This window comes from Tigriopus californicus, chromosome 5 (assembly GCF_007210705.1).
Source record: "Tigriopus californicus strain San Diego chromosome 5, Tcal_SD_v2.1, whole genome shotgun sequence".
Classification (NCBI taxonomy): domain Eukaryota; kingdom Metazoa; phylum Arthropoda; class Copepoda; order Harpacticoida; family Harpacticidae; genus Tigriopus; species Tigriopus californicus.
Window position 1 is genome coordinate 6,473,928 of NC_081444.1, and position 23,738 is coordinate 6,497,665.

The window sequence follows — 23,738 nt, forward strand, 5'->3', positions numbered from 1 at the left end:
TACAGCTCTTGGCTTACTATTTTTGGGGATGTTAAAAGTATGGGGACGCTTAGGCAAGCTCTGAGGCTACAAACACGTTTTTGAGTGGCTGACTCTTCTTTCACGGTACCATGAGGAAAGGTCAGTTTCGTGAAAACTAGTTTGAAACGCCAATTTTGCATCACTGGCATTGGCAGGCAAGTTTGTTTGCTGGTACCAGCGCTTGCCTAAATGTCCGAATAGCTAATTTGAGCCTTCCGCGAAGAGTAGGTTATATTTTCCGTGTGTCACAATGTCAAAGCAGCAAGTTTTTCAGGTATTGATAACTTGATAAAGTCTGGTATCTTCCAGCAAATTAACTAGTGCTGGGTAAGAATCCGAGAAAAGTTGGACTCGTACGCGTGCTCGGATTTTATTTTACTTTTGTCCGGACACGCAGAGTCTTTTACTAGAATCAGGTCACGCCAAAAGACTGGTCTTGCGAATTTAAAAAACAACAACAATGATTTATTGTGACGAGTTCAGACTTGAGTCCTTTCTAAAAGGCTAGTGTCCAGTGAATTCCTCCAAAATCGAGCAAAAGACTCGAGTGCACTCGGACTCAAGTCCGGACACGCCCCAACTCCAATATTAACATCCGAACAGAATTAAAAGCTGAAACTTATGGTCGCAGAAACTATGGCCTCTTCAAGTTATGATTTTGAATCCACTGAATTTCAAACAAGGGAACTTTGCAAAAGTGGGCTAAAGAAAATAGGAAATGTTCTTTGGACTTGATCTTGACTGTTTGTCTCCTCGTACGGATTTCATTTAACCCAAAATCACAAAGTACGTACACATGGCAAAACAGAATTGGGCTTGCAAAACAGTGATTTTTGGTTACTTGATGCCACAATAGATTCTTATTCACTTGAACGAATATAACCTGAGAGGCAAAGGAAATAAAATCTCTTCACAAGCTTATTTTTGAGATCAATACTACCCTTCTTAATCCCAATTCAGTGCGTTCAGCTTTTAATCGATTGGAGAACTTGATGTACGTTATAGCTATTCTGTACCTTAGTTATCCCCCTCAAGTAACAAAGTCAACAAGTTGTTGTATGTTTGGGCCAAACCGGAATGTACAGACGAAGAGTACTTTACTGTACTTAACATTATTCAATCCTCATTATAAAAGCATTTTCCTTCCACTACGATCTATTCAGTGTTCTCAGAAACGTGTTCCATCATGAAAGCTTACATTTTCTTCCTTCTGGCTCTATTGAGCTTCACCGATGCGTAAGTTTAATAAAGAATAATATAAATTAACATATTCCTCCTCATTGCTAAAATTGGAAATATTCCTAGTCGCCATTTCTCATACAAGGCTCGAGAGCAATGGTTGGCCCAAGAAACCATTCCTTCCAATTACGACAAGCGGTTCAGACCACCACCGGTGTCCGGCCAAGAGAGTAAGAAATGTCTTCTTATAGATATTGAGGGATAGTTATGAAACAAGATATGTGTTCCTGAGTTTAGATGGACCAGTCCAAGTTAATATCTCAATGTACATCCAAGAGTTAAGCATCTGTTCCTATCGTCAACAATTGATTGTTGGTGGATATTTCCGTCAATTCTGGGTGGACCCCCGATTGGCCATGACCGAGGTCGAGGACAAGGACGAGACCATCCTGACTTTGGGGGACATGTTCGTGGATACCCCGATTTGGATCCCAGACACGTTTGTGGTCAACAGTAAGAACGGCTTGGTGAGCGAAGATGCTCCTGAGACCAAAGGAAGGTCCTTCTTGAGAGTGAAGGCTGATGGATCGGTTTTGGGATCGACCAGGTACGCACAGTATGTAAATGATGTCGGTTTTGAATGCTTGTTCTGCTGCTGATGTTATTCTGGTATAATTCATTTTAAGTACAGTAGATCTCGTTTTGCGTGAATTTTCACGTTGAGTTTTTCGTTTGAAATGTAGATTCCGTTCCAAGTTGATCTGTCCCATGTCCAAGAAAGATACGGAGGTGACTTGCTCGTTCCAGGTTGAAAGCTGTGAGTCTCTTGCCATAACATGTTTAATTTGCACTAAAAAGTGAAGGAAACAACATAGTGTCGTTTAAAAAAGTTAGTTATTTTCTACTTCTCCTTGATGCAACTAAAGCCACCCGCTTCCTACTCTTTCTAGTTGGTGCAAAAGCCACTGACATTTCCTACGCGTGGAAAGATTTTGAGGCCGATTCGATGGTCGTGTCCGATCAAGCCATCAAGTTGTTGAAAAATAACGGCTGGAAATTGATTGAGAGCACCCCTGTCAATGACCACGTTGAGCTTGACATTGGTGAGTCACATGGATGCTGCCCGTAATATGTTTCTGTTTCTGATCACGGCCTTGATTGGGTGGGATTTGTCTTTTTCAGGAAAATACTCTAAGGTTTCGTTGAACTTCAAATTGGAGAAATTTGAGGGAGAGGAAGAGGAAACGGAATCTGATGACCTTTAAGGATTAGTGAACAAGATGCTATGCTTCCTGATCTAATCTTACAATGTAGATAATGAATAAATCAGTTTTTGCAACATTTGGTTTTTTGTATGATTATTTTAGCATTGAAAGTGACGAATGACACGTGTGATTCTGGCCCCAATTTCCTATCAGCCAGGTGGACATCCAAGTATCAGCTCATTTATCCAAAGCAGCAGTAGGTATACCAGGGCGGTAAACGTTATTCTCCACCGATTAGTTGGCGGTGCTACTCTTTTAAACTTAACCTAACCCAATCAAACCTAACCTAACCTTACCTAACCCAACCTAACCTAACACCATATCAATAACCCTTTAAGTCTCTATCTAAGCCTTTTAATGTTTTGTCACAAATTACAAAAATGAGGACTGCCAACAAATCGGTGGAGAATAACGTTTATCTACCAGGGCTTATATATTTGAAGTAGGGTGCTCTAAATGTTTCATTTCCCTGAATAGCAACNACCTTACCTAACCCAACCTAACCTAACACCATATCAATAACCCTTTAAGTCTCTATCTAAGCCTTTTAATGTTTTGTCACAAATTACAAAAATGAGCACTGCCAACAAATCGGTGGAGAATAACGTTTATCTACCAGGGCTTATATATTTGAAGTAGGGTGCTCTAAATGTTTCATTTCCCTGAATAGCAACATTCTACTTTAATGTTTTTCTTCTGAAATAATCTCCTTCTAAGCCGTGTGCTTGTGCAATGGCATCGTTTGTGGGAGCTTCCAAGGCATAAAATTGTGTCACGTCAGTAATCAAATGCTTCTTATATTTCCTTGCACCGGATCAACAAACCTGTGATTGGTAACTTAGGCAGCTAGGAATTTAAAATAGTTTTGAAATTCGATTTAATGGCCCACTACTACTATCATGTAGTCCTTTACCTGTTTTTAAAAGCTCTTCCCTAGGGTTTAAGGCTTGAAGGCTACTCAGAATGAACATCCACTCACCACTCCGCTGAGCGTTTTTTTTCGTACTGAATGCAGTCCATGCACCAAACTCCGCCGTAAGACATCTACGTACGTAAATAAGTAACTCGCCTTTTGATACAAACTACAATATGACTATTTACAAACGGGGTAATCAGTTTCTCTTTTAAGAACGTGACTCAGTATAAGGCAGAAAACTAGTTGGTGCAAACTTCTCTCATATTTGTTTGACATGGAAACCCCTTCTCTGAGGTGCACTATTGTTGTTCGACAACTTTATCTTTCTCTATTCTGCTGTCTCTACAATTTCATGATCGTTTACTTGTTGGTTGTAGTGAAAACGAGTTATTGATTATAATCAAGCTTCATAACTTCCACCTCCTATTAGCTTTGAATTTTATTATATACAGATCATTTTTGGCCAAAGAGCACAGCTTAACAAGCAAGATAAATCTATTTGAGTAATGCGTCACCGTCGAAATGCCACCAGGATGCAAAGCACCTTTCGTTCGTATTGAGAGGTCAAACTCATATTTTGAAGCGTCCTGAAATTGTCAATCAAGTTAAGTAAATGAATGATGTATAACAACAGGTCATGCTATTGTGTTAAGGTATATGGTATTAGGTTGCAGACAGTCTTGGGACATATTCAAGAAAATAAGGAGAGTCAAATAGACGAAGTACAAAATTAGCATGGCAATACTTTCTCTGGACTTCAACGTCCAATATATCTCTAACGACTCGTTTGAAAAACTCCACCAACATTCAAGTGGGTATGCTCTACAAATTTTCCGTTTAGTTTGAGGAATACACTTAAATCTTTCATGGACGAGACCTGTTTAGTAGCTTTCCGCCATATTCATATCGGGACTGATAAAGCCTTTAATGGCGTCGAACCCACGGCCATTGACCTGAATATAATTTTGTTATAGGTCATATTACTCTCGGTGACCTAGGAGTAGATTCGATCTAAGTTATTTTGCAAAGTTATTTGGGTCATGGTCATTCCTTCGCGAATCTGACTTTGCATTGTCAATACAAGAAGATGCAGTTCATAACAGTAACCTTTTGAATCAGAACAATGAATAGAAGAGAAAAGGAGAGCTCGTAAAATGGAGCCCTCTGGAAAATCTAACTTGAAGTCATGAATTCTGCGGGATTGTGTCACTAAGAGATCCCTAGACGTCATTGGTGTGTGATCGAGTTTGAATTTTCCCACCGCAATCGATTGGAGTCAGGGATGCCATTTGACTTAAACTTTTTAATGTCAAAATGATGACAATTGAATTTAAAAAAAGTTAAATCGTATTCAATAACCATTTTGATGAGTGTGAAAAAAATTGTAATTATTGTGGCTAGGCCTTGGATACTGCAAGTGGTCTATGGATACTGTTATCAATTTAATCAACCATCAGACAGCATGAATATAAATATTTGAGGAACATTTTGCATTTCAGCCAATGCTATATCAATATGCTTTGTAGCAAAAGACACTTCAAGAACTTATCCAACCCATATGATCCTTCGTGTCTTTGACATCTTTTAGAATCAAAATCGGCCATTCTAAACACCGGCGGCCATTTTTGACCACCTTCCACCAATTTCTGCCACTTTCTGCCATTTTCTGCCATTTTCAGCCACTTGTGGCAGAAAGTGGCAGAAATTCGATCAATCTCGATTTTTCCAATCACTGCAACACAGACTTAACCTCGATATGTGTCATACATTTCTATACACGATGAAATACAGGAAAAGCCCCGTTGGCCCTGTAAGCAAAAAGATGCTTTTATTATGACCCAATAACGTCCATCAAAGGGGAGGGCTCATTTTTATTAATACAAAGCTCGGGGGAAATTTGCTTGAAAGATTATGTTCTGAAGTAACGAGAAATTTAACTTGAAAAGTGACTGCTTGAGTTTGGCCGAATCTGAATTCTAGAGAACCAAGAAGTAATGTGTAATAAGAGCCCTTTTTCGTTTTTGCGAACTTCCATACTATAACTCAGAATTTATCATGGCGGACTTGATCATGGCCGAGTTCGCCCTGGCGGAGATTGTTGTTGGCGGAGTTGACCGTTCCATCATCTACAACCAGATATGATAATAGCTACTACATCGCCGTGTTTTACAAGTTTATAAGTTTGTGCTGACCAATTGATTTAAGGTTTACATACATAGTGTATTGGTGTTTCATGTCGTTTTAAGTAAGGTTAGGTCAAGTTTTAACAAAAGCAGGACCTCTGAGGTAATCGAAATCCAGCCGGTAATCAGAGGCCATCGCACGGTGATTTCCCGATACAGTCAAGATCAAAGGGCAGGTTTGAGGCTGAAGGTTTCTGGCAAACCTAAGGCAAGATGTCCATCTCCTGTGGGGCGATTTATCGATAATCTAGGGATCTTCCCATTCTTTCTCCTTATCATGCAGGAGTGCTGGCCTGGCGGACTCAAGATCTGAACCAAAGAGCTTGTTGACTGACGTACGTACAGGTGAACCAAGTCCAACCGCCATTGCCTTCATTCTACGATTCTACCTTCCCTAAGAAACTACGAGGCTGTCCTACCAGACCTGGCGGCCGTGAGTGTCGGACTAAATTATTGTACACCAATAAACTAGCGCCCCAATTTTTCAAGCTTGTATCCACAACTGCCCGCTAATTGGAAAATAACGTCCACCGTTATTTTCGCTTTATTTATCTATTGTGCGTATGCGCATGGATGGGCGCACATTGTTGCGTGCTCGCACCATTGATTGCTCTGCCTGCCGATGACAACAAACCAAGTGCTGATGCATACACACACATCTATCCATCCACTGTATCTTACTGCTTGGTGCCTACTGCCTACTAGATCGACGTGTCCCAAGTAGTTAATCGTTAGCTCGTGCTAACTCGGTCAAGTGAAGGCTCCTCCGGACCATCCCCAGCGGGCAGATGAATTCAGACCGATGTGTGATTGTGGCGGCTGCCCGAACTCCCATAGGTACGTACGTCCGTGGCTCCTAGTCCAAGAAGCTCCATTGAAATGGGATCCTTGAGGCACGTGGGTTAACTGTTTCTTTCAATCAATCATGGATTACAGGCAATTTCCTGGGGGCCTTGGCCAAAGTGTCCAGTCCTCAATTGGGCAGTCATGTCATCTCGGAGGTGCTCAAACGCAGCGCTGTTCCGCCTGAAGAACTCTCGGAAGTCATCATGGGACAGGTGATTCGAAATGATCCATGAGCACATGTTGCATCCCTGGCCCATTCACACAGCCTTTGACCGCAAGGATAATTGGTTTCATTTTTTAGGTGCTTCAAGCCGGTCAAGGGCAAAATCCGGCTCGACAAGCTGCTTGGCAGGCCGGAGTTCCGTTTCAGGTGCCTGCCATGAATGTGAGCATGGTCTGTGGGTCCGGGCTCAAGTAAGTAAGGTGATGGATGGGGGACGGGTTAAGATCTATCAACCAAGCCAGCTGTCGAACCTTAATGAACCGTCATTCTTCTATCCCATGGTGTATGTAGAGCCGTGATGTTGGCTGATCAAGCCATTCGAGGCGGTGAGGCTGAGGTGGTGGTGGCCGGAGGTCAAGAGTCCATGAGCCAAGCTCCTCATGCCATGAACATCCGGAATCCCACTAAATTCGGCCATGCAGAGCTGGTGGATCTCCTACTCCAAGATGGTCTCACGGATGCATTTAGCCGCATTCACATGGGCATCACGGGTGAGGGTGTCCTATGGGTCCCACGCTCCAGTGGCTAATATTAGTGTGGTTCATTGGCTCACTCCATATCTTTACAGCTGAGAACGTGGCTGCCCGATGGAATATTTCTCGCGAAGAGCAAGATCAGTTTGCCGCAGATTCGCAAGCCAAGGCTAAGATTGCTCAAGATGCTGGCCATTTTGACCAAGAAATAGTCCCATATACAATCACGGGTCGACGGGGTGAACTGACCGTGGTGGCCAAAGATGAGTTTCCTAAACCCGAGACCACCGTGGACGGGCTGAAAAAACTCAGGCCAGCATTTAAGCCGGTAAGTGTTGGATCCCAAAGTCATAATTGAACGGTGATGTAGTAGCTATTATCCTCTCCGGTTGTAGAGTGATGGAACTGTGACTGCGGGCAATGCCTCCGGCATCAATGATGGAGCTGCCGCTGTCTTGGTCATGTCTGAGAAGGAGGCTCTGAAGCGTAATCTCGTACCCTTGGTCAGGATTGTGGCTTCGGCCAGCGTGGGCTTGTCCCCAGAAATCATGGGTACTGGACCCATTCCGGCGGTTAAGAAAGCGGTGAGAATCGATTTCCTCGCGTTTATTAAGAAATCATAGGCCGTGAACTATGTCGTAGGGCATATTATTGTGACCAACCATTTTTTCTGATTTTCCAACATGGTCGGTTCGAATCCCGGGCTAGCTGAGATCAAGTGTTTTAGGATATTTAGGTACTTCCATAAGGAGTCACGGCTTTTGACAAGTTACGTAGTGATCATCAAGACAAGGGGCCAATATATAAGCTTTTTGATAGTTCAGCTTTTAAACGGGTCTCTTAACAAGTAAATATGTGAACAGGGATTAATCTAACTACAATTTCTTATTAAACTTTGTATTTTATTCTTGAATTTTAAACAGAGCACTCGGGAGGTGCTCTAATCCAGGGCGAGAAATAAAAGTCGAAGTAAAACCTGGCATCCCTGCAGCAAACAGTTTTGTGACAAAACACAATAAAGCGCCTGGAAAAATGTGACTTGAGCGTTAACTTTTAGATTTCCAAAGCCGGTTGGAGCATTGATGAGGTCGACCTATTTGAGTTAAACGAGGCCTTTGCCGCTCAATCCATTGCTGTGGTTAGAGATTTGAAGATCGACCCGAAGAAAGTGAATGTGAGTGGAGGGGCCATTGCTCTTGGTCATCCGATTGGAGCTTCAGGTGAGCACTAACATGAGTTGTTGTTTTTCACGGCATTCTAGAGATGTGGAGTTGTAATGGAGAAAACATTTTTTGTCACCGAACCATTCATTCATCGTATGAACTAAGATGATTAAAACATGGGCTAAACCTTCGTTGGGCACGAAGGCCAGATCCAGGGTTCTCCAGGCTCGGTGCAAATTGCCAATTCTGGGCGAGGGTAGAAGTACATGTTCAAGACTCAGGAAATGAGATGTGATGGTTAGCTTTGCTGGCCGTGCGAGGTTCGCCTCTCTTTTACGCTAGCACCCCAAACACAAAAAGCCACTTTTGTAACCCGGGTGAATTGTCCAAGTCAACCACGTAGTTTGGTCCCATTTAGATCCTAACCAGATTTTAGGCTTGTTTGAACCCAATTCACGGGCTGTCGCTGAATATGAGCAAGTTCAACCACCTCGCCCGATAACACCAGTCTCGCGGTTATTGTTCTGGACAGCAAAATTTAAGTCACAGTCACGTAAAACCGGTTTTAATTTGAAGTCGAATGTCATAGCTTTCGTGATACCGTGATACCGTGTTTGAAAAATCGGATCAATCTTATTGGGACACTCGGTTATCTTAGAACAAACCACGTCCCAATCAAATGTTGTAGAAAAAATAATTCTTTAATGGAAACGAACTGCTTTTCGTATTTTGTGAAGATTTATGAAAACGGATTCAAGAATTGGTGTGACTCGGAGCAGGCCGAATAGGAGGAAAACTCATTTACAATCCATGTTACTACCTAAATTGGATGCTACATTTTTCAGGTTGCCGTATTTTAGTGACCTTGATTCATTCGCTAGAACGCCTTAATATGAAGAAAGGTGTGGCCTCGTTGTGCATCGGAGGAGGAATGGGGGTGGCCATGTGCGTTGAGCGCCCTTGAAAACTAGCCACTTTCCTACGCATTTCTCAATATATAAACATGTATATTAGCTGAATCAAACCCAAACCCTTTTCAAATACAATGAGCCCAGACCATTGACCCTAAATGTACTCAAAACATTTCGAAAGTTCAGCTAGTAGTATCATGTCTCACCGACGTCAAACCTAGACCCCGTATCGACTTACGGCTTTCCAGAATGTCCACTATCACTCTGGCTCCATCCAGTCAAGAGAATTATCAAGGAAAAACACCCATGAAAAGGGTCAGACCGTGAGATCATGTCTAAATCAGAATGAGTTTTGTCGTCTTGGGGGCTCAAGGTACAATTCAAATAGTCACCGACGTCAGTTTTAGGGTAAGAAATCTGTTCCTGAGGGGGGCGGTCGGCTCTCAGCTCGAGAGAAACCGATTTCAAATTTTCCACCCCATTGCCTTAGTAAAATGTAGTAGGTCTCTCACTCTGAAAGCATAGGGTGTGACAGATTCACGACCCAAATTTGGAGCGAACTTGATGTATGGGACGATTTGACTCCAGTCCCAACTCTCATATACGTACATTAAGACATGATTGTGAAGAGGTCGTGACCACCTCATTTTTCTTCTGTTCTGACCGTTTGAGGCAGATGTACGAAATTTCGCATTTTCTTGGGCTCGCTCGACCTCTTCCATCTATCTATCACCTTAAGTCCGCAAGAATCCCTTTTGTCCTGTCGTGAATTCGCATTAGAGTACTATGGGTAGGTTTCGTCATTCAGCACTCCGGCTTTGGTTCACTGAATAACATTTGTTGACATGTGCCCCGATGATGTTCCGTTTTCAATGAATAATCCCCTCATAAATTTATTTTTTTCCGTTTATCTAGCTTTCAAGTTTCCCATGAATAAATCTATTCGTATTAGATTCGAATTATGTCAAATAAGAAATATATGAATTTTGGATTTTCATGTCGAGCCTCCACTATTCCCTTCCATACGTACACACTGTACTGTTTGTGGACCAAGAGACGCAGGAACAACGTTCCCGATGCTCCACTTGACTGTTTAACTGTCCCGCGTTACTAGTTAGTAGCGGAGGATGTGTCTACTATTTATAGTCGACCTCCCGAGACTTTCGACGTGAGAAAGACACCACGAAAGCGTGAACGAATGAACAAACGAGAGAAGGAAAGTAAGCAGAGAGATGCTTGAAACTGAGTTTTCAAGTGAAGTGGAGTACGTCGAGTTGTGGGACAAGAATTTGGATCTCACTCTCCCTCAAAAGGCTGTGGACACGTGCATGCACAATGTTCAGTTTGCTGTGAGTGTACCTGGACCATCATCATCGCCATCATCATCAACAACCTGATATGCTAGACAATAGAGACCTTAGTTGTCTAGTGAATCCCTGAAATGACATCACGGCGGTGACTGACAAGTCCAGCTGAACAGATTGTCGGATGTTCATGCTCGGACGAGTGAAATGACGGATCAAGTTGCTAGGTGATCATGACCCGGTTGAAGAAAACGTTGTGCTTGGAGAGTTACGATTGCATCGGCTTCGATTTGGATCATACCTTATGCCGCTACAACGTGGGGCCCATGGTTCGATTGGAGTTCGATCTGTTAGCGGAGTTTCTGGTGGAAAAGAAAGGCTATGATCCGGCCATTCGATCCAAAGACTTTGATCAAGATCTCGATTTTGTGTGTAAGGGCCTCACCTTGGATTGCGAAAGAGGCAACCTCTTACGGCTCCATTACGACGGGTTTGTATTAGCTGCTTGTCATGGCACCAAACGGCTCAGTGATCAAGAGATCGAGCGGGTCTATGGACGGTGTCGCAAGCAACATCCCGGTCACGAGTTTTCGCGGCATTTGCGTGAGAACGGCCCCCAGAAACTGATCGAGTTCAGTCCACTTCTGCACAGTTTCATGGACTACTTTGATATTGCGGCTCCATTGCTGTGCGCTCGAGTGGTGGACGTCTTAGATCAGATTAACAATGGAGGCAAGCCCATGGAGGAGTATTTCTTCTGGCCGGATATCCATGAAGGTCTCAAGGACATGTTCTTGCGGACCAATTTTGCCTCAGACCAAGGCGGGTACTTCCCGGAGCTCAAAGCTCACCCGGAGAAGTATATCTTGAAGCGAAGCCCCGAGTTCCGGGAATGGCTAAAGATGCTCAGAGCTAATGGAAAATACTTGTATGTGATAACTGGATCCCATTTCGATTTCGCCTCCCACGTGGCATCCTACGCCTTGGGAGACGACTGGAAAGACCTTTTTGATATTGTTATATTTTTCGCGCGCAAGCCCTCGTTCTTCGTGGAGAAGCGGCCGTTTTGGCGTCTGGAAGGAGCCAAAGAGGTCGAGTCCCTCGAGGGTTGGGAGGACTTGGAGACTGGAGATTACTATTCCCAAGGGAACTGGAATGATTTGAACGAGTTCTTTGAGTATGCTACCGAGTGGCAGCCTTCTACCAGTCTGTACTTTGGGGACAATGTCATGCAGGACGTGCTCGCACCCAAGAAATTCACCACCACAGTGGATTGCATCGCTGTGTCGGAGGAGCTCATCGCCGAGGGCATGCTCAATCATCCTCCATCGCATACCCATACCAAAGACATTGTATCGACCCTATGGGGCAGTTACTTCTTTTACCCTGATTCTCGGATTATCAAAAAGAAAGGGTCGGTGGTGATGGGCAGAGCGTCTTCGTTTCGAAACTGGTCCAACCACCAACAAGACTCCACCGGGACTGAGGGTCGGTCGAAAACCCCAAGAAATACCACCACCCCAACATCCTCTCAAGCCATGGAGGATGAAGTGAATCGAGCCATGAATCTGAGACGCGTTGCTTCGCTCAAGAAGAGTGATCCCGCTGATCCCACCATTCTTACTCCCTCAGAAGTGATCCAGAGATCTTCGGCCAATAAGATGACCATGCCCGGGTCTTCTAAGTCGTTTGACGGATCTGTGCTTAATTCTGGCCGTCGGAGTGACACGCCCACTCAAGCTCCGGACGATCTGCCGAAAAGCGTCTCTGCCGATTCAGTCGCCGAGCTTGTCAAAGGCACCGATCGCATCAATACCCTTTGGGGATGCCTCATTCGAGACTACGCTAAGATGTGCATTCCAGACCTCCAGGTGTTTGTGGATTATCCCATTGATTTCCAATTTCCCGCGTTTGGCAGGGACAAAAATGGTACCTTGGTGGGTTCCGGTTTCTTTCCGGCAGAGCCACTAAGCCTTCATACGAATGTCCCCATTGTGTGTCTGACCGATTGAATACGATTGAATACGAATGGACGTATGTTGGTTGTTCTACTCAAAAAAGTTACTTTTCACGTTGGTCTTGGTTGTTTGGTTCAATCTGTTTTATTTCAAACTCGCTTAATAGATACATAGCAAGTGTAATACTGGGTGGATTCTGGCGTTCTGTGGATGCAATTTCCGCATTTACCTAAAGACGCGTTTTATTACAGGCCCCCCCCCCTTTTGTGGTTTTACTAGGTGAAAGTTTAGAATTGAGTTCACTTTTGAACTTCCTCGGGACACATGAACGATCGTCGTGCGTTCGAAGGACCCTTACCAAAACTTTCCCTACTGCAGCAGTTAATGATGGTAATGAGGGTGGTGGTCGTCGTTGTGGTGATGGTCGTGGATGTTCGAGAAGCGCAGCTTGGTTGTTACTACCACTTCCATCATCTTTAAGAGGTAAGAAGAGGGGCTTCCGGGGGTAATTAAGATTTAATGCACCTTCACAAGAAATGTTACGGGCATGTTCTTTGAAACAGAAAGGAAATTGGAAGAGAGCTAGAATTGGAAAATCAGCCTATACATTATCATGCAGACGGTGGGGGGACGTCATTGTCAGTGGGCTCCAATCGGTTTAGATGGGACCGCCTCCGGCTCCGCCCGAGTATTTGGGTGGAGAGGGGAATTTGTCGTCCTTGCCGTAGCTGTCGGCGTGATGATGGTCGTCGTGCTTGTACTTGGGACCATGGTTGTATTCCCAGTATTGCTCACCGTATCCACCATGCTTGTCTCCCCAACGGACCTAGAGGGTAGGCAAGGATATCTCGATCAATTATCTTGCCCTCCAAAACAACCTTTATTTAGTGGTATCGAAGTGGATCGCTTACCCTGGTTCTGAATCGATGGTCTTTGCTTTGTTCGTATCTGGAGATATAATGATGCGGGTTGCCTCTGTTCCATCCGAATTCATACTCCTTATGAGCGGGTACATTCACGTATTGGAAGTATCCATCGGGTTGTTTGTGATCCTGAGGACGGGGATAGGCGGATCCGAGCACGGCACAAAGGCCAACGACCAGCTGTAAGAGAGAAGAGGAGAAGCAAAGGTCACTCCTGAACAAAGGACGAGCCGTTGCCACTGAGAAGTAGCGCTGAACGAACTTACAGCAATAGCTATCTTCATTGTGTGAACCGAGTTTCCAAACTAATGCATTGGATACGTCGGCGGCGATTTTATAGGAAGAATCCTCAGATGTTTTCACTTGCGTCACAATGGCAATAAAGAGAGCGTCGATCTTCCCGAGCACGACGCTTCGCCATTGGCTGCCCACAGCTCCAAAATCGTGTATCCATCCATCCATCCATCCATCCACCAAGCAACCAACTATCTAACCACTATCCATGTCTCCATGTCTCCATCTATCTATCCACACTCTGGTGGGTGAGGGAACGCCAGGCAAAACGTGCGTTCTAATATTATGGCTTCAACTTTCGGCGAGGATTCTCTCCTCGCATCCACTGAACAATCATCATGCACGCAAGTACTGCGTCGACTCCGTCTTTACGATGTCACACGCATGTGGGCACCAATGCTTCCAGTGGGTTTACCATGATTTCGATATATTTTCTTTCCCGGAAAAGGGCCCTCTTTTTTTATGGTACCATGGTATTGTCCTGGGGAGTGCAGCATTGAATTTAGCTCCTAATGACAAATCAATGATTCAGCTTCACATTCTCTACCGATTTCAGAATTCAAATACGTAGCTCTGAGTCGATTTGAAAAAGAAACCTTGTCGTAAAAAGGCCTTGGATGGATTAGCAGCCGAAAATGACTTTTCAAACGGTAACTACGAAGGACGGTGAACGGATTTCTTATTTAGAAAATGTCGTTTCATCTCGATTCTGTTTTGATTCAACACGAAGGAGATGAGTCAGATTGTGTAGACCAAATGACAGACAGTTAATCAGCGATTGGTCACTTCAGAGGTCTGGTTTGAAGGTCCGATTGGAATCGAAATGTTACGCCGTCATTATTTTGAAGTAGTACGTACGTACATGAACAAACGATTGAGCTGGATGTACTATTGTGTTTCTTTTTATTTCCTATATAGTAAACGGATGGTTGAAATTGAAATCACCATGTTGTAGTCGAGACATTGGATGGCATAGAAGAAATAATGATTTAGTTTTTGATTTAACGACGGATAGGTTTGTAGACGGCGGGTTCGTGATGGACGGGCTCAGAATGGTGGTATTCGTCCTTCTTGTATTGAGGTCCATGGTTGTAATCGTAGAAATGTTCACCGTATCCCTCATGGGCATCGCCCCATTTCACCTAAAAGAGATAAACAAAGGCGGTGATAAAAGGTACGAAAATGGCAACGTCATTGCGTTTTTTCTTCGAAAAGAAATCTCTTCGAATTCCAATGGATTGCATACCTTAGCCTTGAAAGTGTGATCCTTTTGACTGAGATATTCCTCTCTGAAGTGCTTGGGATCGTTTCCACGTCGGTATCCCCATTCGAAGACCTTCTCAGCCGGGACATTGATGTACTGGAAGTACTTGTCTTTGGCATAACCATCTGGTCCGTGATGAGGGATGTTCAAGGCTTGATCCTGAGGATAAGGATAGGCCACAACCATGGCCAACATGGCCACGGTAAAAACAATAAGCTGCAATGGGAATAGAAGTGGATATGAGAGTGCGATTGCAAGCAGAGAAATCTGGACACGGCAGCCGAAAAAGTATTGAGGCTTGCTGCAAAGGATTGGCATCCTGGATTAAATTGGTTCTGCTCTCAACATCTCGACCCCAATCAGGCTTGTCGATCTGTTTCGAGAGAGTACAAAAGCCCGCTATTTTTCGGTTGATTATCTTTGTGGAGATTGTCGTTACTTTCTCCCCTCAGGTGAGTGAAACGAAACCTAATTTACGTACAACGAGGTTTGTGACCTTTGTACATGCAGATCGTTTTGGCTTGAGTGAGGCTGCACAAATGCGATCGAGTGAGATCGACATAGTTGTCGACAGATCGAGTGAGGCTGCTTTAGAAATCGCCGAGAAACCCAGTCGAAAACCTTAACTGTCACTTGTTCAACGGCAGAAGGTTGAAGCACCTCCAATGAGTCAGTCCATCATCACTTTCCTCGTAATAGAGATGGCAGATATGATGCCTCCTTGATTAGGCCAAGCCAATCACTCTTCTGGCTCATTGTGTGCTTGTCACATTAACCTTTCACCAATTGGTTGTCTCACGTCAATACAGTTTCGAGGGAGATCGTTGAAATCACTCGCTATGAAATGTGCTACAAGACTACTTGTTGAAAGTTCTTCAGGTTACTTACCACTCTGGAATTCATGGTCTGTTGAACTGATCTGTGAGACTGATGCTCCATTGCTTTCTTAAGGATTTATTTATACCAAATTTATGTCCTTGCCCAAAGTCGGGCGAACCCTGCGAACCCTGCGAACCATTAGTTCTGGCCCAGGTGGATGGATCGTTGGTGGGATACACATGGACCGAGCATCCCGTGTTTTTCTTGTGCAAGAACACAACCGCCGAAATGCACGGGTAATAACAACCCGCTATTTTCCTCCGCGACATAAGGACTGCCCTCGGTCTGACTTGTACGAGTTAAATCTTCCACCTCCATCACCGCCATCCACCTGGTCGGGCTCGTGGTCGGTAGCTTCGTGACACTTGGCCTGGCTTTTACCGGGATAACCCAGGATCGAGGGGACTGTACTGTATGCATGCACTATAGATAGAGAACGATTCCACTCCTTGTGTCCCTCCCCGAGACGATTTACGTAACCCTGAGGATCTCTCGGCCAGATGGTCGCTCTCGACGATAGAAGAAATTGCTTTAAAGCACCTATCCTGGCAAAGAATTCAATGACGAGCGATGATTTGATAAATTAGATCACATCAAAATTTCAATGAAGTCTTGAGAACTTGTGATTCAGTTTGTTTGCATCCTTTTTTGCGTCGAACACATCTGTCCGGGGGTCAGGTATTCTAAATGATGGCTTGATATGTATTTCTATAAACTCCGCTTGGGGTATCTAATTCACAATTCAAATTGTAAATGTGTTTTAAGACTTAACTTAGGACATTCAGCGCTTTATCCTTGTTCGATAGAGAAACTGTACGCAGAACTATCGGTGGTTGGTCTGGGTTTTAGTTCCTATGGTTCTCGGAGATCTACCATAAAGCAAATAAGGGGTCCATTTTCTCATGGTTTGACACGATTTTTTTTGGCCCGACCGTAAAGCCATCATAAAAGTTGCCTCATCCTCGGAATACTTGACACATGAAAACGATATCAACTTTTTGGGTTGCTATGACGGTTCCAATGCTCTGCCACAAAGATAGCTAGGTTATATTTTCCTCGTAATCTGACAGAACATTCAAAACGATGACTTTATTCATAAACAGCTTTCCAATCAATAAGATGTCAAAATCTTAAGTGCCAAAAACTATTTTCTGACGCCTCTCTAATAGTAAGTATGTACAATGTTTGTGCACGTACATTCGTCTACATGATAGGTGATTGCAGGGCCAATTCTAAAAGCCACTGATAAGCTTAAGATAAGTAATAATAGGAAAAGTACATGTTTTGATTATAAGACAACTATATAGTCATTCAAAAGCGGATCTAAATACATTTTGTCGATTTGAGTGAGACGCTAGTAGTGAGTGATGTTGAAATAAAGCTACGATGTAAACGATTTTCTTTCCATTTCCATTGGCTTGGTATTCCTGAGTTCATACCATCTTATTTCTTTGTCCTGAAACTGATATACTGTACGCCGAAGGATATACAGATGCGATCCATTAAAGCAAGACTGACTATTGCTATGCAATGGTCCTCTCTACTTTGAATCATCTTTTGAAATCACACGATTTCTCAATTGTATGAAAATCCAATGCCATCTTTCATCTAAATCATCTTTTTCATACTTTATTAATACTTCCGAGGTTTTCCTCCATAGCTTCATCTCGCAGTTCTCCAATAAGCCAATCATTTCATCACACACAATCATTGACCTTTAAATCGAACGATCCAAATAATAGCACATCAATCTTGGTATCTTTCAAACTTTCCAAACATTGTTATCTATCAGAAAAGGCGTGAAAGATAGTTAAAATGCTAGCACCATGTCCGTACGTAATGGTTTGACGCATGATTTGCGTCACTTCTCGCCCGAACCACATGTATTATTGGAAGTGAAGTGAAGAGAAAAAAAGGAACGGACCCATCACCATATCACCATCATTAGCAAGATGGCTACGGGGAGCAAACTTGGCGCTTCCTAAGTTTCTTGCCTAACACTTCAATTTTGTGGTTACCAATTGCCATGGGAGAAGGAAAAGAGCATGAGACGCGCTTCGTGAACCATTTCATATTTTCCGAATGCACTCTCCTCGTTTCTACTGCAGTTACGTGGAGTGCGTATGAGTACAAGGGATAGATGGTATATGTAGATTACATCTGAGAGTATTAGTCGAGACACCAATTTTTTAACGATGACTGAAGGCAATTCGTGCTCCATCTTTTTCAAAGCACTCTCGGTTGTTCTGTCCAATGTTTTTTTGCATTTCACCTAGGATTATACTTAAACGTTGTGTATAAACGTAATGCCTCTACATTTGCTTTCAAAACGGAGGAGTTTGAAATAGATGATCATCCAGTTAGTACTATTAAGAAATTTCAGATGATGAAATGAATCCACTGTGCATTTAAAACGTATTTCAAACATTTTCCTTCAAAACTCAAAGTAATGGTACAAATCTAGTAACGCTTACAAAAAAAAAATATCTGTTGTGTTTTGAGTATTCGCGTAATTTTTATGGTTTTGGGGCTTATACTGTAGGTAACCTTGAAATTTATGCACCCCAGATTAAAGATATGGCCTTCAATCCTTGGTGTATGGCTAAACTGTTCTCACCAAGCACTAGTACGTTAAAAGTTTCTCAATACCGAGAATGGATTACAGTTACAATTACTTGGGCCAAAAAAAAGAGTCATTCGATATCCAACCGTTACTCGACAAAATAATGTAATGGAGCTACTCGTTACAATTGCTTTTGCTAGAATTAAGATGACCAATATTTCAAGTTTATTGGCCTCAACAAGACCATAATTTGAAAAATTAATGGTTATATGTTTGTTTCAAACAGTCCTAAAATTTGAGATTTTCCTTCCAATATGTTACACAAATGACTAGAGACGGCCAAAATATGCACTTAAATATGCATTTTAATCGAAATTATGTACTTCAATATGCATTAAAACCTAAATTATGCATTCAATCCAAAAATTTGAGCTTGAAAAGTGAAAAAAAGTTAGAAACCGATAAATCAAAAGAATTGACAATAAAATTAATAACACTTGGAAAAACCATTTTGAAACCAACAGGAATGGCAAATAGCAGGAATTTCGAACAGTAGCCTTTCTATTGATTAGGGGTTTATTGCACCAAACCAAAATTCCATTGAATAATCCATAGACCATTGGAATCTGGATTATAGTGGGGCCACCGACATATGTGTGGGAGGGATTTGAATCGAAAAGCTTTACTTAAATCCAATATTTACCTATTTAGACAGTTCTTAACCGCTCCATCCACGTTTACATGTTATTTCCGTTGTTTTTATCCTGTTTTGCCTAACTCAAAAGCAGTTATGCCTTTGATTTCAGTACCATCAAATCCATTTGGTTTCTTTCTCTTGGGGCCCCAAGAGAATTGCCCAAGGTTCAATCTCAAGAAAAAATATGTGCTCGAATGGCTGTAGAAGCCATTGGCACCAAAATAGTTGATTTTCTCCATCTGTTAAGGCTTCACTTGCTTCTTTTGTCAAAATTTTCCTCATTTTGAAAAGCACCTTACTTCTTACATGTTGGTTGTGGGGTCAGGATGGTCTTTAAGCGAGGCAGGGGCGTGTCTAGATGGCGGCGTGTTGAGAAGTGAGTATGAGAAAAACAAGGCGTGTCGTGATAGGCTTGTGTCCGGATGAGGCAGTACAGGAGCGTGCCTTGACACGGGTTTGTTAGGGGCCATTGATGGGCGAAATGAAATTTGCTTAAACAAAACGCCCCAGATATGCATAAAAATATGTATGAAAATACTAAGTATGCAATGTATGCGAATAAATCTGTTTTATGCCATAAAATGGATAATGCATATTGTGGCCGTCTCTAGCAATGACTAATGAGTATTGATATTGTTTATTTGCTTAGCACTGCATTGCTCTCATTCGTGGCCATGTTTGTTTGGCTAAACCAATGGAAAATCAGTTCTTTTCAAAATTGGATCTACTTCAACAGTATGAATCTTATGAGGATAACATGACCTATGGCTTTTTGAAATTTAAGTATTTTCCAAACATTTGGCCTCTTTTAAAGTACTTGCCGAGTATCAGTACTAAATGTATTACCTTCTTCTGGATTATATATTATTCATAGATATTTCACATCTAAAACTACGATCTTTTTCTGGTCTTAACTAATGAATGTTAAAGATTTGCAACCATCCGTGCAAAAAGTCACCATGGAAAGACGGCAATAGAAATTTTCGAGCTCTGAATGCAGTATTAGAATTTCTGGAGCTTACAAAGCTTCCTTGTTAGATAGAAACCAGTGCTTTAAAGTCATAGAAATGGGGCGGGTAGGGAAATTTGATGGAAAGGAAGATTTTGCTCTGGGTCAGGTAGACCCATTCAATAGAATTTAAATGAGGAAAAATGAACATTATAGAAGTGCAAATATAGCAAGATTTGAAACCACAAACACACTCATTGTTGTTAAAAACGAGCACAATTTTCAGCCTTGAACTTCTTTCTTCAGGATGTATGAAAATTTCAACAAATTGGAATTTCTGTTGAGATTGCCTTTAAGCAAATTTTTTTCTTCAATTTCCTCAGTTGTTAAGAGAAAAACGAAAGATTAAAGGCCACTCTGAAGGGTGAAAAAGGAACGATTACCGAGCAATTTTCGAGTTTTTGGGTCGTTACAATTACACCATTTTAAAATGTAATGGGATTGCAGTTCTTTTTTCGAAAAACTCCTTAATCATTTAGTCATGTGTTTCAGTTGTAGTATTATTGAATATTATTCTGTTTTCAGAACGGTGCAAAAACTGTTGATTAAAGGCTTCAATTAATTCAATGATCTGCTGAGATATTCGTTCCATAATCATGACTTCACAGATCGCAAACACCTTATTCCCTTTCCTCTTTTCCGAAATTTTGAGATTCTTTCTTTGGGATTGCCACACAATGTTTATGTTTACTTTTAAGATAATAGTTCTATTCTATACAAACAGCGCCATCTAGCTCGTCAATGGCCTTGTGTTCTCCAACAAGTCGGATAGATTTGACAATTACGTAATTGCAAACCTCATTCAGTCTCAAGCAGCAACGTATGCTTAATTCACACAACTTTATCCCCAAGTGGAATCAATCCTTGGTTGTGGCCTTTCGTAGTAGTCCTTAATTTTTGAGATGCCGATATATATTTCTTTGAAGATGCAAGGGATCGGTCAAAATGACAAGTTCCTGCGAAGGAGCGGAAGCTCCACTTTGACAAGTCACAGCATGGTGATGAATTAGTTTGTTTTTGTTTCGTTAAATATCACAACAGAGTTCTTTCTCCAAATAACATTATCAATGTCAGCAGATATCTTGTAATATGGGACAACAACTAATATTGGGTGGGGGATTCGATTTATTTAGAAACAAAGCAAATGGGATTAACAAAGTATCATTCGCAAATGACATTCGAACGAACCACGCCTTTAATGGAAAAAGAAAAAAGCGTTTCGAGTGTGATGATACAATCGGTTTCTCTGGAGTCGTGACAATATCGAAAGTTGCGAGAGATGGAAGAATAGAAACTGAACGAAAAACACAGCTGTTACACACTCGCACAAGCACTCTTTGGACGTTGAAAGTATGTGTCCTTGATGGAATGTCCTCGTTACACGAGCTTCTTCGCTTCGAAAAAACTCTTCAAATGTCGCATTTGCCAGGCTCCCATGACCACGAGAATGCAAGTTTGTCCTAAACTCCACCACAGCACACGTTGATTCGTGCTCTCCGACGTTTGACGGAATCGCTCTTCCCGGTACTGAAATCACAAATTGAAGCAACGGTTGTCCAGAAAGGCTTAAAAAAATACTCCATGACCTTACCCGTTGATAGTTCTGTTCCTTAGTGATTTGCTCAACTTGGTCCAAGAGCTGTCGGACGCGGAGTTGGAGCTCAGATAATTTCTCCTTTTGAGCCACATTCGCGTAATCGATGGCATGCTCGCCAACTTGAATGTCAAGATGAACTCGCTGAAAGAACAAACGGTTGGAGGTGACTCATAAGTAGGGTCCGACAAAATATCTTGGATTTTTGGCCCAAATATGTCATTTTCATAATTGACTTCCATATCAAGCAACACATAGATGAAAAGGAATAGATGCACAATATAGAAAATAGATAGAAAACATAGATGCAAAAAAGTTGAAAGAATACAAAAATTAGGAATGTGCGAAAAAGTCGAGAAAAAATGGGGAAAAAAATGTTTGGAATGAACGAAAAAAAGGCGATGAATTGGAAGAACGTTGCTGCCATGGCCAAAAGGTCAGTGTTAGTCCTGTTTATTGCCTTTTTCTGTTGCTAAATTCTAAGAAAACGATTGCATATACTGGGTGATCTATTGAGCTTCTATATTTTATTGACAAGAAATTAAATGTTCTTTATTAAAATACTTGACATTAGGCCACTTTCTAAGTGATTCCGATGTTATGGTACAGCATAAAATTGATTATTTTTGAGAGTCTAGTGCTATTGCTTTGGGCACTTTTGCCCACTTAATGATAAGATTGGTGTCCCAAAATCCTAAAATATGTAACAAAAAAAAAGCTTTTTTGTGTAAAAAACATTTTTGGTCAGATTCTACCTACTCATAAGGGACCCATGGCAAATTCATTTTGCTTCAAGAGATGTTTGGGAACTTACCAATTGGGTCCCTGAGAACCATTTGGTGGAGTTTGAGTACAAACAAATGACGTGTTCACCCGGAGTATGTGATGTGAACGTCCATTTACCCTCGGAACTGTACACTTTGGACAAGATGATTTTATCATCAGGATCACGGATCTCAACGTGCATGCCAATCCCCGGACTGGAGGGGGCAAACCCGTTGGTACGAGGGTCGTACAGTTGAACCTTATAGTTTCCTAAAACATTAAACGCTCACGTATTAATTCAGAGAGGGGCAATCAGGGAATGCTGCCTGGACCAAGACTCAAAGAGAAGCCGCTCAATATTGGTCACTACCGATTGGGCTCAAAATGGACAGCGTGTACGGCATAGAGAAAAAAATTAGCCATTGTTTTCAATAAAGCAATGTCTGCAGTAGATAGGCTAGTATCTCAAAAGCGAATGGGAAAATGACACAGAATTGCGTTTAAGGCCCGGTTAGATCACGGAAATTTCCCAACTTTTTTCCAGCAATTGTGCCTTCTAAGTCATTCCTAATAAGAGCTGGAGTATTTCATGTATCAAACCCCTTCATCTTCATAATCTTCATAATAAGTCTTCATAAAACATTGGCCGCCAACTTTGAATCTTAATCCCAGGGCAAAAACCATTGACAACTAGAAAGCTGCCAAGCAAATCGTGTCATCCGTATTAGGTAAATCAATATTTTACTTGGCTTCAATCTTTCATGTCTTCAAATTGAACTCGTTTCATAAAAGCCACCAAAAGAAGAGTCCGTCTCCGAGGGGCTAATGTCTTCGGCATCCAGGCACAGTCAACGTACCAAAGGTCTTGCTTGTCAACTCTCAAATATGCCACATAATTGATTTGTGAATTTTCAATCCACGCTCTTTTTCTCAACTTCACCGAGTCCAGAGGCGTGGAAAGGCCTTTCATCATCAAGTCAGTCTGTTTTAAGAATAAAAGATCTTGGGGGCCATGTCAACTATTGCTGATGTTCACATTGATATAGTAGGCTGCCTTGACATGTTTTCGCTCCACCTCTCATTACGGTTTTTGATTCTCGTGCTTCCCCATTAACCCGTGACTTCCAGCCAGCAACCTATGGACTACACCCGAACCAACGATACGATAAGGATGCTCACCCGTGACCATGGTCTCGTCGGGGATCTCTTCGATGAAACACTTTCGCTCGGTCTCAGCAATATGAAAGTACAAGGGCGATACGAAGGCCGGCAACCACACCAACAACAACCAGAATCCCACGGGCATCC

At 42.3% G+C, this 23,738-nt stretch overlaps 6 protein-coding genes across 7 annotated transcripts in view; 3 read left to right on the forward strand and 3 right to left on the reverse strand.

Moving 5' to 3' along the window:
* Positions 1–788: 788 nt before the first annotated feature.
* On the forward strand, positions 789–2,541 carry LOC131881247 (gamma-aminobutyric acid receptor subunit beta-like). The gene is made up of 5 exons (XM_059228058.1): positions 789–1,430; positions 1,498–1,807; positions 1,944–2,017; positions 2,151–2,303; positions 2,383–2,541. Exons 2-5 carry the CDS (start codon positions 1,524–1,526, stop codon positions 2,463–2,465), a joined length of 594 nt encoding a protein of 197 aa, XP_059084041.1. The 5' UTR covers positions 789–1,430; positions 1,498–1,523; the 3' UTR covers positions 2,466–2,541.
* A 2,951-nt stretch (positions 2,542–5,492) lies between these two features.
* On the forward strand, positions 5,493–10,177 carry LOC131881239 (acetyl-CoA acetyltransferase, cytosolic-like). Of its 2 annotated transcripts, XM_059228050.1 has the most exons (9): positions 5,493–5,997; positions 6,270–6,401; positions 6,501–6,622; positions 6,712–6,824; positions 6,925–7,124; positions 7,202–7,434; positions 7,502–7,690; positions 8,164–8,326; positions 9,115–10,177. In XM_059228050.1, the coding sequence occupies exons 2-9, from the start codon at positions 6,353–6,355 to the stop codon at positions 9,231–9,233; spliced, it is 1,188 nt and encodes a 395-aa protein (XP_059084033.1). In that variant the 5' UTR covers positions 5,493–5,997; positions 6,270–6,352; the 3' UTR covers positions 9,234–10,177. The 2 variants fall into 2 exon arrangements, with proteins under 2 accessions (XP_059084033.1, XP_059084032.1); XM_059228049.1 differs by having other exon boundaries at positions 5,493–6,401.
* Positions 10,178–10,308: 131 nt separating this feature from the next.
* LOC131881235 (5'-nucleotidase domain-containing protein 1-like) lies at positions 10,309–12,625 on the forward strand. Its single transcript, XM_059228042.1, has one exon. The coding sequence runs from the start codon at positions 10,718–10,720 to the stop codon at positions 12,494–12,496; it is 1,779 nt and encodes a 592-aa protein (XP_059084025.1). The 5' UTR covers positions 10,309–10,717; the 3' UTR covers positions 12,497–12,625.
* A 6-nt stretch (positions 12,626–12,631) lies between these two features.
* On the reverse strand, positions 12,632–13,745 carry LOC131881250 (uncharacterized). Its single transcript, XM_059228061.1, has 3 exons — positions 13,632–13,745; positions 13,354–13,545; positions 12,632–13,268 (listed from the first exon to the last, which is right to left on the reverse strand). The coding sequence occupies exons 1-3, from the start codon at positions 13,647–13,649 to the stop codon at positions 13,101–13,103; spliced, it is 378 nt and encodes a 125-aa protein (XP_059084044.1). The 5' UTR covers positions 13,650–13,745; the 3' UTR covers positions 12,632–13,100.
* Positions 13,746–14,476: 731 nt separating this feature from the next.
* LOC131881248 (uncharacterized) lies at positions 14,477–16,525 on the reverse strand. Its single transcript, XM_059228059.1, has 3 exons — positions 15,812–16,525; positions 14,906–15,139; positions 14,477–14,801 (listed from the first exon to the last, which is right to left on the reverse strand). Exons 1-3 carry the CDS (start codon positions 15,860–15,862, stop codon positions 14,661–14,663), a joined length of 426 nt encoding a protein of 141 aa, XP_059084042.1. The 5' UTR covers positions 15,863–16,525; the 3' UTR covers positions 14,477–14,660.
* A 4,653-nt stretch (positions 16,526–21,178) lies between these two features.
* Positions 21,179–23,738, reverse strand: part of LOC131881246 (transmembrane emp24 domain-containing protein eca-like) — a 2,814-nt gene continuing 254 nt past the window's right edge. Inside the window, exons 2-5 of the mRNA XM_059228057.1 lie at positions 23,610–23,738; positions 22,480–22,700; positions 21,663–21,809; positions 21,179–21,598 (exon numbers count right to left, since the gene is read on the reverse strand). Of these exons, the coding sequence (XP_059084040.1) occupies positions 21,449–21,598; positions 21,663–21,809; positions 22,480–22,700; positions 23,610–23,738 (647 nt within the window). The 3' untranslated portion in view covers positions 21,179–21,448. The remainder of the gene's footprint in view (positions 21,599–21,662; positions 21,810–22,479; positions 22,701–23,609) is intronic.

What these genes read in the sequence shown, in the direction of transcription:
- LOC131881235 (XM_059228042.1), top strand. Translation starts at nt 10,718, where the DNA reads ATGACCCGGTTGAAGAAAACGTTGTGCTTGGAGAGTTACGATTGCATC.
- LOC131881248 (XM_059228059.1), bottom strand. Translation starts at nt 15,862, where the DNA reads ATGGAGCATCAGTCTCACAGATCAGTTCAACAGACCATGAATTCCAGA. An exon ending in AGACCATGAATTCCAGAGTG is followed by an intron (nt 15,140 to 15,811) that starts GTAAGTAACCTG and finishes TTCCCATTGCAG; the next exon opens with CTTATTGTTTTTACCGTGGC. An exon ending in ATCACACTTTCAAGGCTAAG is followed by an intron (nt 14,802 to 14,905) that starts GTATGCAATCCA and finishes TATCTCTTTTAG; the next exon opens with GTGAAATGGGGCGATGCCCA.
- LOC131881239 (XM_059228049.1), top strand. Translation starts at nt 6,353, where the DNA reads ATGAATTCAGACCGATGTGTGATTGTGGCGGCTGCCCGAACTCCCATA. An exon ending in CGGAAGTCATCATGGGACAG is followed by an intron (nt 6,623 to 6,711) that starts GTGATTCGAAAT and finishes TTCATTTTTTAG; the next exon opens with GTGCTTCAAGCCGGTCAAGG. An exon ending in TCAGGCCAGCATTTAAGCCG is followed by an intron (nt 7,435 to 7,501) that starts GTAAGTGTTGGA and finishes CTCCGGTTGTAG; the next exon opens with AGTGATGGAACTGTGACTGC.
- LOC131881250 (XM_059228061.1), bottom strand. An exon ending in ACCATCGATTCAGAACCAGG is followed by an intron (nt 13,269 to 13,353) that starts GTAAGCGATCCA and finishes CCTACCCTCTAG; the next exon opens with GTCCGTTGGGGAGACAAGCA.
- LOC131881247 (XM_059228058.1), top strand. Translation starts at nt 1,524, where the DNA reads ATGTACATCCAAGAGTTAAGCATCTGTTCCTATCGTCAACAATTGATT. An exon ending in CTCGTTCCAGGTTGAAAGCT is followed by an intron (nt 2,018 to 2,150) that starts GTGAGTCTCTTG and finishes TACTCTTTCTAG; the next exon opens with TTGGTGCAAAAGCCACTGAC. An exon ending in CCACGTTGAGCTTGACATTG is followed by an intron (nt 2,304 to 2,382) that starts GTGAGTCACATG and finishes TGTCTTTTTCAG; the next exon opens with GAAAATACTCTAAGGTTTCG.